The following is a 12,435-nucleotide window of genomic DNA, read 5'->3' as shown; positions in this document are numbered from 1 at the left end:
ATGACGATTTTCATAGTTTGAGGACCTACTTGATACCTTTGAAATAGTTCAGGGATCTACCGTGCACTTCACTCTGTTTTATAACTTTATAAAGTGAATCCAGTGGCGGAGACAGGGAGGGGGGGGGGGGGGCGAGCAGGGGCTTCCCCCCCCCTAACGATCGAGCGATGCTGTGGCGATTAGCGATACAAAGGCACGTATTTCCCACGTATATACATACTTGCCCCCCCCTCCCTCCCCCCTATCTCAACGTTGATTCTGGAAAAGGAAAAAGGCCCATGTGAAGCCCACTAGCGACCAGGTAGGGCGTTGCATTCTCCTATGATGATTAGCCCGTACGTGGATTTTCCTGTGAAGAGAAAAGCGCCGCCATACACCGTTAAGATTAATTCATTTTTTAGGCTTGTTGCTTCAAGTTCTCAACCTACTGAAAATTTCATTGAGGCTGATATGTTGGACATAGTAAATGTTGCAGAAGAAGAACAAAATTGGCTTATCAGAAAGACCCTGGTAAACATTGTTAAATTTGAGAGCTGCCATTGGACAAGCAAGACGAAAATCGACATTTTTATATATTCGAGGGACCGTATCGGCCAAAAAGTGCCTCGAAACACTCTAAATAGTAATTATCATTTAAGCGCCGCCAAATGAGATATGACTTATTTCGGTGTTACATGATCAGATACATTGAAAAAATTAGCTGGTAATTTCTCTTCCAATGAAATTATTAAATTTTCTCATCTTATTGGTAATTGACTAATTGTAGAGGAAAATTAAAACTCGTACAATATTTTATAGGTGTGGCACATTATTACAGTACGATGATAGTTTTTCAGTCGAGACAAAAAAAAATTAAACCTGCCCCCCCCCCCCCCCCCCCCACACACACACACGCACCGAAAAAGGGAAGATTTTTGCCCTAGTTTCCTTTCGAGAGGGGAAATAAAGACTTGCTAGCACTCAGTCTGAGTTACCTCAATCGTAGTAATTTATGATCTGTAAAGTGAATGTATAATATTTTTTAGCACATGCTTGTTTCACCGCGACGGTTATGGTATGCCACACTTAGCTGAATTTCTCACACTTGTATGCACGCACCTTTTGGAATCTTGTTACACTTGTGGTGACGAATTTGCTTAGAAAATCATTTTTTGGGGCTTTGCTGCTTAGTAAGAAAAAGCATGGCAAAATCTGGCTATGAACAATACATCATATGTTAAGAGCATCTTCAACAGCCGCCTAATGCATGGCGCCCAAAAAATGGGTTTACAGTGCGTAAGTAGTATTTTTTAGGACGCCAGAAAACGTTTGCTCCAACAAGCGTTGTAAGATATGCAGTGCGCGCGAGTTCAGCGGTCCCAATCAAGCAGTCCAGAGTTTGTAGCGCGCGCGATCAGGCGCATTAAATATGCTGCGCGCGATGCCTTTTTAATGCGCGTGCTGCATTAGTTATAGCGTGCACACGCTTTTTGTGCGGCTGCTGGAGACTTCAAATCAGGTCCGCGCACGCTAAAAGCAATTTTTATACCGTGCGTCGATTATATAGCGCTTCTGTTGGAGATGCTCTAATGGGAATGGTAACATGATTCTGCTGAAAACGTGTTAAGATGTTCCAAAATTGCTAAAGCGGCCTATTTCCTTTTATCAGAGGAAGTGAGTTAGAATGGTAACGTGATTCTGCTGAAAACAATTGTACTCACTCCTACTGTAGAATGGTAACGTATGTCTTGGACATTTGACCGTGGAATCGATCATGTCGACGGCGCCGCCGGGTCGAGCAGGCCACACTCGAAGTTGGTGTGCTCGAGGAACGGCCCCAGCCTGACCAGCCTCGGGATGACCACGCCGTCCCGCGCCGCGCACACCACCGGGTTGCCCCACTGCACCAGCGCGCCGACGAGCCCCGCGCGCGCCGTCAGCGGGAACACTCGCCCCCACCTCTCGCTCTCGTACCCGCGCAACGCCTCGCCGACGTCGCTGCCCGCGAGCACCGCGGGCGCGAGGTGGCGCGCCAGGACGACGGCGTCCTCGAGCGCGCAGCACGCGCCCTGGCCGAGGTTGGGCGTCATCGGGTGCCACGCGTCGCCGACGAGCACCACGCCGCCCCTGGACGCCGGGGGCGCCAGCCCCGGCCAGAGCCAGCGGTCCACGAGGGGCGTCTTCACCACGGCGTCGTCCGGCGTGCTCCGCATGACGGCGACGAGGTCCTCCGGCCAGCCCCGCACCAGGCCCAGGGCCTCCCTCTTGAGCGCCGCGCCGTCCGTGGCCTTGGGCCCTGCCATGCCAACGCCAATGCCAATGCCATGCAAGATCAGTCAGTCGAAGCAACTTGATCAGACCTCGCCCTCTCATGTCAATATGTCATATCAAAATGAAGTACTACCTGGGGTCGCGCTGTTGAAGCAGATGAACCAGTAGACTTTGGTCGGGGAGACCGGGACGAAGCCGGCGCGGACGCCCCGGCCGTAGATGTAGTTCACCTTGGACTCGAACGGCTGCCCGCCGGCGTAGTCCGCGAGGCCACGGAACGCCATGTGCCCCACGTACCGGGGCTCCGAGAACCCCATCCACCTCGCGATCGGGGAGTTGACGCCGTCGCAGCCCAGCACCACTTTGGACAGGAGCCGCCTCCCGTCCTGGAGCTCCAGCAGGGTGCCGTCGGGCCCTTGGCCGGCGATGGACTTGAGCCTGGACGAGAAGGAGATGGCGCCCGGCGGGAGCTTGGAGGCCATCGTCGCGAGGAGCGCTCCCCTCTCCACCGCCCGCACCTCCTGCCTGACACATACATCCATAATTAAAGCAGAACAAATCGATGCAAGAACACAGGGCGAGTGTTGAGACGACATACGTACCCAGGAGCCTCCTCCTCGAAGGAGAACTCGCGCAGGTCACGCCCGCCCGCCGACGACCGCATCCTCATCCTGCGACCAGCTGAAACCTCGCAGTTTAAGCACTGGACGCATGAAGGAAGGAGAGAGGAGAAGTGCTAGGTAGGTGTAGTGTACCCCTGGACGCGGAGGTACTTGGCCCGGAGCTCGTCGGCGACGCCGATGGAGTCCAGCACGCGCCACCCGTTCTTGAACAGCGTCAGCGACGTGCCGCCCGCGCGCAGGGACGGGCCCTGCTCCAGCACGGTGGCGCTCACGCCGAGCCGGCGCAGGGAGAGCGCGGTGGCCAGACCCGCGATGCCCGCGCCCACGATGACCACTTCCTCCGCCTTAGTAGAGGAGGACGACGACGACGCAGAGACGGCACCCCGGCGACGGCGATGATACGAGTCGGAACAAGGGTGACGCGCAGGGGAGGACACGAAGGTGCTCAGCGGTGCCATGGCAACGACGAGCATTTCTTGGACAGGAGCACGCCATACGCAGCAGGAGGCTGGTGGTTTGGGGGTCTCGGGTTCGCAAAGCGGAAGGATTTGGAGCCACACGTCCGGCAACAAGATTCAGAGACAGGGGACAAGACACGTCCACCACCTCGCTGCGATCCAGAAACTTTGCGTCCCAGAGATTTACTGCGAACTTCAGTAATCAACTTCAGCATCACTCACGATCCGCAAATATGAGATTTAAACATCAACAATCCCTCGGTTCAGAAAATAATATTAAAGTAATACCATAACGCCTGGACAGCATGGCAAATCAAACGTCGAACATTGCAAGTTTATTAACGCAAGGATGACAACTTTAGTTGGCAAACATGGTAACTTAATACTTCAGTTTATTTTTAACAGAAAATTACCATGTGTATCAACTAACTTGCAATCCTTGCGTCATTAGAATTGCCATCGAAAATGTTCGATTTTCCATGTGCTCGTACCTGACGTCAGGTACTTATCATTTCCTTAATTAAAAGCCGAGGCATTTCCCTTCTCTAGTTCTACTTACGATTTACTAGTTTTCTCTCTCCTTGATGAAATGCAGAGCTCTTCTGAGATGTCAATCAATTTAAGAACAAAAGGTTAAACTCCCCTGCTAGGTTTATCTTATTTCAGACAACTGCACTGAGGTGGCAGCAGTTACACTTGCATCAAAGGAAATGCAGAAGCCATACAGGTTCAGGCAACACATTCAAGTTCGGTTATTAACATCATCACGCAGCACGAAATCTAATCATCGACTCGGATAGCCAGACCGGGACAAGCTCGAGTTCTGAAGAAACGAGGCATCAACAAGTAGAAGTAGATGATCGTGTGAGCTCAGTTCTCGTAGATCCAAGGGTGGAGGTTGCTCTTCCATTCGGCCAAGCCTCCTGGGAACCACAGAGCGATCTCCTTCTTTCCGTTCTCCACAGAATCACTTCCATGAATCACATTCCTGCACAGCAGACAATTTGAGTTCAGTCTAAGGAACCAGTATTATCCGTTAAGTTTTGAGCAAAGCTACAAATGAACACCTCCGTCTGCTGCACTGCAAACATAGACAATTGATCATAGTTGTACAAACTCAAGACAATATTACTACTCTCTACTCGCATACTCCTCACCAAGAAAAAAAGATATTGATAGTTGTGACCAAAAAGGAGTTCAGTGATCAATGTACAAAGAACATTTGCTCACCTGCTAACCTCCACAGCATGGTCACCACGGATGGTGCCGGGAGCCGCCTCCCAAGGCCTGGTGGCCCCGATGATCCTGCGGCCAGTCAAGACAACATCCTTCCCCTCCCACACCATGGCCACAACAGGGCCGGAAATGATGTAATCCACCAACTTGGCAAAGAAGGGCTGGGCAGAGAGATCGGCATAGTGCTGCTGCGCGAAGGATTTATCCACATTCATAAACTTCATCCCTGGATCATCACATTTCCAAACAACTTATTAGCACCAAAATAATTCAACCAGTGATTGTTTATGGGCTATTGGATGTGTGAATCGTCGAAGGCAATGATTATAAAAGCTGAACCGAAAAAAGTTTCAGATGAGTTCTTCTCTTAACATAATTTACGATGACGTTTGCTTTTTGTTTCACATTCTAATCCTTTTTATTACTTATATTGTGTGGCAACAACTAGTAGCCATTAGCCAATGTAACAAGTAGTGTATTTCACCGAGGGCCGCACTTATAGAAGATTGTGACAGATTGTCCATGTTTTAAACTATATCCACATTTAGCAACGAAAGAAAAAGGTCCAACCTGCCAATTTGTAAAATCTGGCAGCAAGGTGGTTTATTACAATTAAATTCAGCGAGGAGTATATATTTTTTTGTAACAATTTAATCCCATGGTGAAGATATCATTTACCTGTGAACTTGTGTTATTGTGGTCGTCATACTATTAGTAGGCACTTGTGTGTTACAGTTCCGATTCAAAGCAAATTAATAATTTTCCTCCTACCCAAAAAGGGCAATAGCATATTTATGCATTGGAAAAGCACTAACTTTTGGAAGGTGTAAAAGCACTACTTCATCTCTGCTCAAAATGATTTCATGTTCAAACTGAGGCAGGCCCCAATTATGGTTTTTATCACAAAAAAGAGTACTATTTGATTTTCCATCAAGTTACAAATAAATAACCACTTTTATATCTCTGTTATAACATACTCCCCCCGTTCCTAAATATTTGTCTTTCGAAAGATTTCAATAAGTGACTACATACGAAGCGAAATGAGTGAATCTACACTCTAAAAATATGTCCATATACATCTGTATGTGTTGTCCATTTGAAATCTCTAAAAAGACAAATACTTAGGAACAGAGGTAGTACATAATACGACCCAAAAGTAGATCTAAGTGGCGAAATTAATTGTCTAAGCCAGATCAAGAAGCAGAAACTGACGAATTAGGAAGGAAAAGGGTTCCTAGGTCATACTGATCAGGTAGGAACAAAGGACACCCTCTTACCCTTCAAGTAGTACCCTTTCTTCTCGAATCGGCTGATGATATCCCCGATCTGCAGAAGAGAAATTGCAAACACGAAACCGATGATCAGAGACGGTTCCAGTAACCCGGAGACGAAACCGATCGCGAGATTCAGACAAGCACGTAGGGGTTGTTCCTTGCAGAGACGGGGGTTGGGGTTTACCAGGCCTCTCTGGACGCCGTCGGGCTTGATCATGATGAAAGTCTGCTCCATGATCGGGGAAGAAGAGGCTCGCGGAAAAGGCGGAGGCGATCGATCACGCGATGGGGACGGAGAGGAGCCGGGGATGTGAAAGGGGTGGAGAGGCCTCCCCTGTTTTATATGGGGTGCTGGGGTGATCAGTTGTGTTTCTGGATACGGACGCTGTGAGTGGGGAGTGGAAGGGAAAGCGGCGATTTATGTGGGCGTTTTATAAATCGATCGCATACGACGGAGTCAATGACCAGTAGGCCCGTTTAACAGCAGATCTGGGATTTTTGTCGTGGGAGTAGCGGCCCGGCCCGGCCCGCGTAGTACTCCTGGCCCGGCCCGCGTAGTACTCCCAGCCCGTGTAGCCCGATCTACACATGCCCACAAATCCGGCAACAACTAACTAGAGAGCATGGTTTTGCTTTCGCTCGGAAACGTAAAAAAATGTATTTTCTTTTTTCTCTTTCACGAGAGGTATGATTTTGCTTTCGTGAGAGACATTGTTTTGCTTGCGCGTGAGGCACGGCCGTGCCTCTCGGAAACGGGAAAAACACGTTTTTGCTTTTTTTTCTTCCTCAAGAGGCACGACCGTGCCTCTCGAAAACAGAAAAAAAAAATGTGTTTTTTCCTTTCGCGAGAAGCATGGCCGTGCCTCCCAGAAACAAAAAAATGCGTTTTCATTTTTTCCTTCTGTGTGAGGCGCAATTTTGCTTTCACGAGAGGCACGGCCGTGCCTATCGGAAATGAAAAAAAAACGTGCTTTCTCTTCTTCTTTTTTTTCTTCCGCGAGAGGCACGATTTTGCTTGCCTGAGAGGCATGGTTTTGCTTCTGCGAGAGGCAATTTTGCTTTCACGAGAGGCACGGCCGTGCCTATCGGAAATGAAAAAAAAACGTGCTTTCTCTTCTTCTTTTTTTTTCTTCCGCGAGAGGCACGATTTTGCTTGCCTGAGAGGCATGGTTTTGCTTCTGCGAGAGGCACGGCCGTGCCTCTTGGAAACGGCTTTCGGAAAAGGAAAAAAACGTGCTCCTGGTCTGATTTTTTCGTCTGGCTTTTTATAAAAAAGTTTATCAAAACCTATCAATATGGGATCTTGTTTTGAAGATCTCAATGCAAAGAATCCAATGATGAAAACGGTTCGAGATTTAGACACACGGTTTAAGAGATACATTGTTTTAAATAGACGGATCTATGAAAAAAACTCTCAGGTTGTGACAAGTGACGCACATGCAACATGCTACTTGTCATGATCGGAGGAGGTGGAAATGATCTTTGGAAGGAGTATTCCTCAATTAGTGATTCACACAAATCCAGATCCGATGAGAAGCGTGGATTGGCCGAGAGAGATGAATTAGTGCATTTTTTCATTTTTAATGTCTCTATAAAATTTTATAGTGGTTGGGATTTTTATACATGATAGAAGCGTAACAACTTTTAATATTCTTCTTAAGTCATATTAGAAATTTATCTTAAAATAATGTCAACCACTATTATATTAGGAAAAAAAGCTTAGGACAAAGAACATGTGATTGGCCATTGTCTCTTCCTACACTTGCTTAATCTTTTTTTGCGAGCGAAACTTCTAATCTATTCATCATCTGCTATGGTAGAGCACATGTAAAGCAACAAAAATCGCATCCAAGTCCGTAAACCATCTAACCTATTTATGATGCCTAGTCAACATAGAAAATGAAACACTATGGCATTTTTGTGATCTCAAGAAGTCTTCATAAACCCAATATTTTGAACGAATTAATACTTAATATAGATTACTTTCCCCTCAAATGTATGTATAACTGATTCAATATATAGAACCAGTTATGGCACACAGACTTAGTTACCGCTCTCTTCTCCTTCGTTGAGTTGTCGGTGTAGGTTCTCAGACGGCCCACAAAAGAAATGTTTACTTTTTCGATGCACCCAAAAGTTGTCGTTTTAATCAGCTTGTTGGGTAATTTTTGACGAGCCCCAAAGCAAACCGTAAGTCTGTTGAGTAAATTAGCAATTTTTCAATTAATCTAATAGATAAATAGATCATGAACATGGCATTGATATTATTAAACTCGTACCGATATCCAACCATGTAGGCACGTACTATGTAAATAATAGATGTGTAAAGATGCATAGGTATCTTATAAGCAAACAAATTATTAAGGAAAACAAAAACTAGCATATGCAAGGAAGAAGAAAGGAACCATAGCAATGCCAACATAACGAGAGGTAATTTAGTAACATGAAAATTTCTACAACCATATTTTCCTCTCTCATAATAATTACATGTGGGATCATATTCAAATTCAACAATATAGCTATCACATAAAATTTTCTCTACATGATCCACATGCATGCAAAGTTGACACTCTTTCAAAATAGTGGGAATATCATTAACTAAAGTCATGACCTCTCCAAACCCACTTTTATCAAAAACTTCATAAGATTGAACATCATCCAAATATGTGGGATCTAAAGTTTACTGTGACGCCCCCGATTTGATCGTACACTAATCATACACGCAAACGTGTACGATCAAGATCAGGGACTCACGGGAAGATATCACAACACAACTCTACAAATAAAAAAAATAAGTCATACAAGCATCATATTACAAGCGAGGGGCCTCGAGGGCTCGAATACAAGAGCTCGATCATAGACGAGTCAGCGGAAGCAACAATATCTGAGTACGGACACAAATTAAACAAGTTTGCCTTAAGAAGGCTAGCACAAACTGGGATACAGATCGAAAGAGGCGCAGGCCTCCTGCCTGGGATCCTCCTAAACTACTCCTGGTCGTCGTCAGCGGGCATCACGTAGTAGTAGGCACCTCCGGTGTAGTAGGAGTCGTCGTCGACGGTGGCGTCTGGATCCTGGGCTCCAACATCTGGTTGCGACAACCAGGTAGAAGGGATAGGGGAAAAGAGGGAGAAAGCAACCGTGAGTACTCATCCAAAGTACTCGCAAGCAAGGAGCTACACTACATATGCATGGGTATCAAATGGAGTAAGGGGATCATATGTGGACTGAACTGCAGAATGCCAGAATAAGAGGGGGATAACTAATCCTTTCGAAGACTACGCTTCTGGCAGCCTCCGTCTTGCAACAAGTAGAAGAGAGTAGACTGAAGTCCTCCAAGTAGCATCGCATAGCATAATCCTAACCGATGATCCTCCCCTCGTCGCCCTGTGAGAGAGCGATCATCGGTTGTATCTGGCACTTGGAAGGGTGTGTTTTATTAAGTATCCGGTTCTAGTTGTCATAAGGTCAAGATACAACTCCAAGTCGTCCTGTTACCGAAGATCACGGCTATTCGAATAGATTAACTTCCCTGTAGGGGTGCACCACATACCCCAACACGCTCGATCCCATTTGGCCGGACACACTTTCCTGGGTCATGCCCGGCCTCGGAAGATCAACACGTCGCAGCCCCACCTAGGCACAACAGAGAGGTCAGCACGCCGGTCTAAACCTAAGCGCACAGGGGTCTGGGCCCATCGCCCTTAGCACACCTGCACGTTGCGTACGCGGCCGGAAGCAGAACTAGCCCCCTTAATACAAGAGCAGGCTTACGTTCCAATCCGGCGCGCGCCACTCAGTCGTTGACGTCACGAAGGCTTCGGCTGATACGACGACGCCGGGATACCCATAACTACTCCCGCGTAGATGGTTAGTGCGTATAGACCAAATGGCCAAACTCAGATCAAATACCCAGATCTCGTTAAGCGTGTTAAGTATCCGCGAACGTCGACCAGGGCCAGGCCCACCTCTCTCCTAGGTGGTCGGAACCTGCCCTGTCGCTCCGCCTCAAAGATCCACTCGCGGGTGCTCCTCAAGCCGACCCGTCTTTAGTCACCACATGTATCATGTATAAAGTATATAGTATATATCCGTGATCAACTCCCAAGTGATCACGGCCCGATAGTATAGCATGGCAGACGGACAAGGATGTAGGGCCACTGATGATAAACTAGCATCCTATACTAAGCATTAGGATTGCAGGTAAAGGTAACAACAGTAGTAGCAAGGACAGGCTATGCATCAGTATAGGATTAACGGGAAGCAGTAACATGCTACACTACTCTAATGCAAGCAGTATAGAGAAGAGTAGGCGATATCTGGTGATCAAAGGAGGGGGGGCTTGCCTGGTTGCTCTGGCAAGAGAGAGGGATCGTCAACTCCGTAGTCGTACTGGGTAGCAGCGGCGTCGGTCTCGGTGTCTAGCGAGAGAAGAGGGGGAAGAAACAATAAATATAATGCAAGCAAATGCATGACGATGCATGACATGACAAGTAACGACGTTAGAGGTGCCCTAACGCGGTAGTAGGTGATACCGGTGAAGGGGGATAACATCCGGGAAAGTATCCCCGGTGTTTCATGTTTTCGGGCAGAGGAGCCGGAGGGGGAAAGTTGCGAGTTTGACATGTTAGGGGTGCGTGGCGGACGAACGGGCTGCGTATCCGGGTTCGTCTCGTCATTCTGAGCAACTTTCATGTAGAAAGTATTTTCATCCGAGTTACGGATTAAAAGATATGATTTTCTAAAGATTTTAATAATTTCTGGAATTTAATTAATTATTTAATTAATTCAAAAATATATTTATGACATCAGCATGATGTCATGCTGACATCAGCAGTCAACAGGGGTTGACTGGGTCAAACTGACGCGTGGGTCCAGTGGGACCCACCTGTCATACTCTGTTAGGTTAAGTAGGGGTTTAGTTAAACTAATTACTGTTTAATTAAGCTAATAGGTTAATTAGATTAATTAATTAAGGTTAATTAACTTAATTAATTTAGTTAATTAATTAATTAATTAAATTTGTTTTTATTTTAACTATTGTTTTATTTATTTTTATATACCTTTTTTTAATGTTCTGGGGGCGGGCCCCACTGTCATAGGCCCCAGGGGGCCTAGCGGGTTCGGGCGCTATCGGGCGGGCGTTGGGCGCTGGGTGCGGGCGCCCATCGAGGGAGAGGGCGAGGCCGTGGCCTCGGCTGGGCACGCTCGCGTAGCAGGGGGGGCCTCGGCCAGGGCGGTGCCGTGGTGGCCGGCAGGTTGGCCGCGGGGCAGATGCGGGCCGCCGCCAGCAAGGTCAGGCGGAGGCGGGTGCGGCCAGGGGGCAGCGTGGGCGCGTGGCCACGCACGGGCGAGGGGTGACGGCGAGTGAGCGTGTGCGCGTGCGGAGCACGGCGACCGCGACGACGGGGAGAGAGGGAGAGGCCAGGGGGGTGCTCACGGCGCGGAGTAGGGTTTGGGGCAGCGGGCTCGGCGGAGGTCCGACGAGGGAGAGGATGAGGACGAAGTCGGCGGTGGTGGCGCGGGCTCCGGGCGGCGGTGTCCAATCGGCGAGGGGCGGCGCGGATCGATCTGGCGGCTTCGGGGTTGGTGACGGGGCGAGGCGACGGCGGAGAGGACGGCGACATCGGGCGCGGTGGGGGCTCGGTGCTGCGAGTCGGGGAGGAGGACGAGGAAGCGAGGTCGGGCCGGCGAGTCGGAGCGACGGGCGCCGGCGGTGCGGCGACGAGCGGCGTGAGGGGCGACGAGAAAAGCCCCGGTCCAGATCGGATCGGGGGAGGGAGAGCGTAGTGGGGAGGGGCGAGTGGGGATCGTGGGATGGGGCGACGGGATCGGGGGCGAGCCTGATCCAGCTCGTGGGGGCGACGGGGGGGGGGGGGGGAAGTTGGAGGTTCTGCGGGTGGGGCTAGGGTTCGGTGGGGAGTGTGGGGGGGGGGGGGGTTAAGGGAGTGAGGGGGCCGGATGGGCCAGTGGGCTGGCCGGAGGGGTCAGTGGGCCGGCCGGCTGGGCCGTTTGGCCCAGTGGGCCAGGGGGTTTTCCCCCCCTTTATTTATTTATTTTGTTTGTTTTTCTTTTCTTATTTTTCATTTTCTGTTTTAATTCATTTTAAAATATTCAGACACTTTCTAAAAATATGTTTTCTTTATTATAATTACCCTTGTAATATTCGGCACCCATCGAACATTTTGTTTCAACTTTTGAAAACATTTGTTGTTTGACATATTTAGAATTTAAATTTCAAAACGGTTTCGAATCATTACGGGGTTAGCAACAGTAACCGAGGCGACGTGGCATCATTAGCGGAGGGTTACTGTAGCCTAATTATCCGGGCGTCACATTTACACTCTTCCAAACCCACTTTCAATAGTATTTCAAACATTATTATCAATCTCATGTTCATGATGGGGCTTAAACAAATTTTCAAGATCATAAGAAGAATCACCCCAATCATGATCATTACAATAAGTAGTGGACATAGCAAAACTAGCATCCCCAAGCTTAGGGTTTTGCATATTATTAGCACAATTGACATTCATAGAATTTATAATAACATCATTGCAATCATGCGTTTTATTCAAGGATCTATCGTAAATC

The 12,435-nt window shown here is 48.2% G+C and overlaps 2 protein-coding genes across 3 annotated transcripts; both read right to left on the bottom strand.

The window, feature by feature from the left end:
• Window positions 1-1,618: 1,618 nt before the first annotated feature.
• CTF2A (FAD/NAD(P)-binding oxidoreductase family protein) lies at window positions 1,619-3,414 on the bottom strand. Of its 2 annotated transcripts, none has more exons than XM_087517864.1 (4): window positions 3,006-3,414; window positions 2,849-2,921; window positions 2,384-2,771; window positions 1,619-2,275 (listed from the first exon to the last, which is right to left on the bottom strand). In XM_087517864.1, exons 1-4 carry the CDS (start codon window positions 3,344-3,346, stop codon window positions 1,752-1,754), a joined length of 1,326 nt encoding a protein of 441 aa, XP_087373990.1. In that variant the 5' UTR covers window positions 3,347-3,414; the 3' UTR covers window positions 1,619-1,751. The 2 variants fall into 2 exon arrangements, with proteins under 2 accessions (XP_087373990.1, XP_048569993.1); XM_048714036.2 differs by having other exon boundaries at window positions 2,384-2,775; window positions 2,853-2,921; window positions 3,006-3,405.
• A 535-nt stretch (window positions 3,415-3,949) lies between these two features.
• LOC125550917 (nucleoside diphosphate kinase 1) lies at window positions 3,950-6,245 on the bottom strand. The gene is made up of 4 exons (XM_048714038.2): window positions 6,026-6,245; window positions 5,845-5,893; window positions 4,562-4,793; window positions 3,950-4,319 (listed from the first exon to the last, which is right to left on the bottom strand). The coding sequence occupies exons 1-4, from the start codon at window positions 6,074-6,076 to the stop codon at window positions 4,202-4,204; spliced, it is 450 nt and encodes a 149-aa protein (XP_048569995.1). The 5' UTR covers window positions 6,077-6,245; the 3' UTR covers window positions 3,950-4,201.
• Window positions 6,246-12,435: the final 6,190 nt, after the last annotated feature.

This window comes from Triticum urartu, chromosome 4A (genome assembly GCF_056163025.1).
Source record: "Triticum urartu cultivar PI428250 chromosome 4A, HENAU_Tu73, whole genome shotgun sequence".
NCBI lineage: Eukaryota > Viridiplantae > Streptophyta > Magnoliopsida > Poales > Poaceae > Triticum > Triticum urartu.
This window is presented reverse-complemented; position numbering and strand designations above follow the sequence as displayed.